At 48.1% G+C, this 2875-nt stretch overlaps 2 protein-coding genes across 2 annotated transcripts in view; one reads left to right on the top strand and one right to left on the bottom strand.

The window, feature by feature from the left end:
* Positions 1-464, bottom strand: part of LOC122554875 (MAP7 domain-containing protein 2-like) — an 86454-nt gene extending 85990 nt beyond the window's left edge. Inside the window, exon 1 of the mRNA XM_043700231.1 lies at positions 191-464. Coding sequence (XP_043556166.1) covers positions 191-449 — 259 coding nt within the window. The 5' untranslated portion in view covers positions 450-464. The remainder of the gene's footprint in view (positions 1-190) is intronic.
* A 1198-nt stretch (positions 465-1662) lies between these two features.
* Positions 1663-2875, top strand: part of LOC122555468 (MAP7 domain-containing protein 2-like) — a 22601-nt gene continuing 21388 nt past the window's right edge. The window contains exon 1 of the mRNA XM_043701495.1: positions 1663-1938. Within this exon, the coding sequence (XP_043557430.1) occupies positions 1663-1938 (276 nt within the window). The remainder of the gene's footprint in view (positions 1939-2875) is intronic.

The following is a 2875-nucleotide window of genomic DNA, read 5'->3' as shown; positions in this document are numbered from 1 at the left end:
CCTGAGGAAGCAGTAACTCCCTCTATTACCCCTGAGGAAGCAGTAATCCCCCTCTATTACCCCGAGGAAGCATAGCTGCCCTATTCCCCCGCGAGGGTGCAGTAGCCGCCTCTGTTCCCATCCTGTCTCCCAGCCCTTGCCTGTCCCAGGTTGCTGCCTCCTGGCCGGCCGACCTGCCCGCCCGCCCTACCTGCCCGCCGGGGTGAAGCCAGCAGCAGTAACTCCGACATCTTCACGGTGCCTCCCTCGGCCCGTTGCTGCTCCTTAGCGCAGTGCGGCAGTGACTGTCTCCCCGCCCCCGTTAGGAGGGGGCTGGGGGAAGGGGATGGCAGCGCCGGGGGGTTCACAGCCCGCGATACCAGGCACTGCTCGGTAGCGGCCTCACTACCTCCAGTGAGCACCGGAACACTGTCTCTGTCTCTGTCTGTCACTGACCCGATCCCCTTCATCCTCTGGGGAACACCGAGCACTGTTTAATCATCGATTCTCCACAACTGTCTCTGTATACACCGAGGGCGATTCAGCAATGTACACTTTCAGTCATATATCTACCTGTGTTCTTACGTTCTGCAATATGCATTCCAATTGCACATGAGGAGTTATGTTAATATACATTTCTGTGTGTACATGTGAAGCTATGTTCAACATTATGCATTCCTGTGTGTGAATGTGGAGTTATGTTCATGTACATTCTTTGTTTGCACATGTGGAGTTATGTCAATATATATTCCTGTGTGCACATGTGGATGTGAGAAACAGAACACACTCACAAATCAATCAGCCCGAGACAAAGCCTTGGAAGCAAGAACAATTTATTACAGCCTTGCAAGGACTGGACACTTCTGCAATCAAGCAGAAATGTGCGCCAAAACAGAGCCTGTTAGCTTTCTTATTTAGTTTACAAGTTGCGGAATCACACCTCCCTTTCCCCATCCTATCATAAGCCGATTACCTCACTTGTTAGTTATTTTCTTATCTAGCTATCCTGCTGTCCTTGTCTGCATTCTTTGTTCCTTGTTTGTTACAGATTGTTCTTTATCCAGTTTCTCTTATCATACTATAAGCTTTATTGTGAAATGCCCCTGTTGCTTCTTTTTGTGGTCAGCTACAACCCTTCATTGTTATTTCCTAGCTTAAAACTATTTTCTTTACAAGACCCTCTATATTCATTAAAGTCTTAGCCTTAAGTATGCTACATGCTACAAGAATTCCGTGACTGTATCATGTTCCCCTTCCCTTCCCCCCACTACACCCCCTCCCCCACCTGCAAAAACAACATTTCTAACCTCCCACAGTGGAGTTATGTTAGTGTACATTCCTGTGTGAAAATGTGGAGTTATGTTAGTGTACATTCCTGTGTACACATGTGGAGTTTTGTTAATATACATTCCTGTGTGCACATGTGGAGTTATGTTAATATACATTCCTGTGTGCACATGTGGAGTTTTGTTAATATACATTCCTGTGTCCAAATGTGGAGTTATGTTAGTGTACATTCCTGTGTGCAAATGTGGAGTTATGTTAGTGTACATTCCTGTGTGCACATGTGGAGTTTTGTTAATATACATTCCTGTGTGCACATGTGAAGTTATGTCAATATACATTCCTGTGTGCACATGTGGAGTTATGTCAATATACATTCCTGTGTGCACATGTGGCGTTATGTTCAGCAAGGTAGCAGCACGGCAGCAGCTCACAGCAGTCTCTCCCGACCGAGGGCTCTTTAATTTCAGGTACAGGAGCAACAGGAGACCCGATGTTTTCAGACACTGTTACAATCTGCAAACACTGCTCCAGTCCAAGAACCAGCCGAAAATAAACCTGGATGGAGAGCTGTTGGCTAGCTGCAGAGACCAGGCCTCCAGTCCTTGGCCTTGCCTGATGCTGGTGGCCAGGTGCTGGGACATCGGAAATGGTGTGCGAGGAGGCGGAAGCGCGGTAAGTGGGCAGGAGTTCGTGCCAAGCTAAAAACAAACCCTAGCCGGACTGCTCTCCTGTCCATTCTGCTCTCCAATGTCTGCTCCCTGGACAACAAGTTGGACTGCATCCAACTGCAGCTGGTGTCTCAGCATGAGTTCAGAGACTGCTGCATCCTTGTTTTCACAGAAACGTGGCTCAGCGAGAGAGTTCCTGACCCCGCCATCCAGCTATATGGGCTCACCTTCTTTCACACCGACAGAAGTGCAGCTCTGTGTGATAAGGTGGGGGTCTGTTGTCTACATCAACACGAAATTATGCAAAAACTCAGTGCTAGTTTCCAGTTACTGCTCATCGCTGGTGGAGTTTGTGACAGTTAGGTGCAGACCATTTTATTGGCCACTGGAATTCACTACTGTCCTTATAGTTGGGGTGTATATTCCTCCCAGTGCTCATGCTAAGGAGGCACTCTGTGAACCATATGGGCTATTAATGGACTGCAAAACACACATCCTGACAGACTGGTTATTATTGCTGGAGATTTCAACCATGTGGATCTCAAGACTGTGCTCCCTAAATTCCATCAGCATGTGGACTTTGCAACGAGAGGGGTCAACAGTTGGATCTGATTGACACAAATATCCCCAACCCACGCAGAGCACACCCCACCATGGCTCCTCAGCCCACATCTCGGTTTTGCTCATCCCAGTATACACAATCGATTGTCATACATGTCAAAGTGGTTCCGAAGCAGGCAACAACCTGGTCGGCAGGAGCCATTTCTGCTCTTCAAAACTGCTTTGAGTGCACTGACTGCCGCATGTTCAGGGATGCAGCAACTGATAGCAACTCCATCAGCTTAGCAGTGTACATGGCGTCGGTTATTTGCTACATTAGCAAGTGCATTGACAACATCACTGTGTCCAAGACCATCACTTCTCGCCCCAACCAGAAGCCG

This window comes from Chiloscyllium plagiosum, chromosome 12 (genome assembly GCF_004010195.1).
Source record: "Chiloscyllium plagiosum isolate BGI_BamShark_2017 chromosome 12, ASM401019v2, whole genome shotgun sequence".
Classification (NCBI taxonomy): domain Eukaryota; kingdom Metazoa; phylum Chordata; class Chondrichthyes; order Orectolobiformes; family Hemiscylliidae; genus Chiloscyllium; species Chiloscyllium plagiosum.
This window is presented reverse-complemented; position numbering and strand designations above follow the sequence as displayed.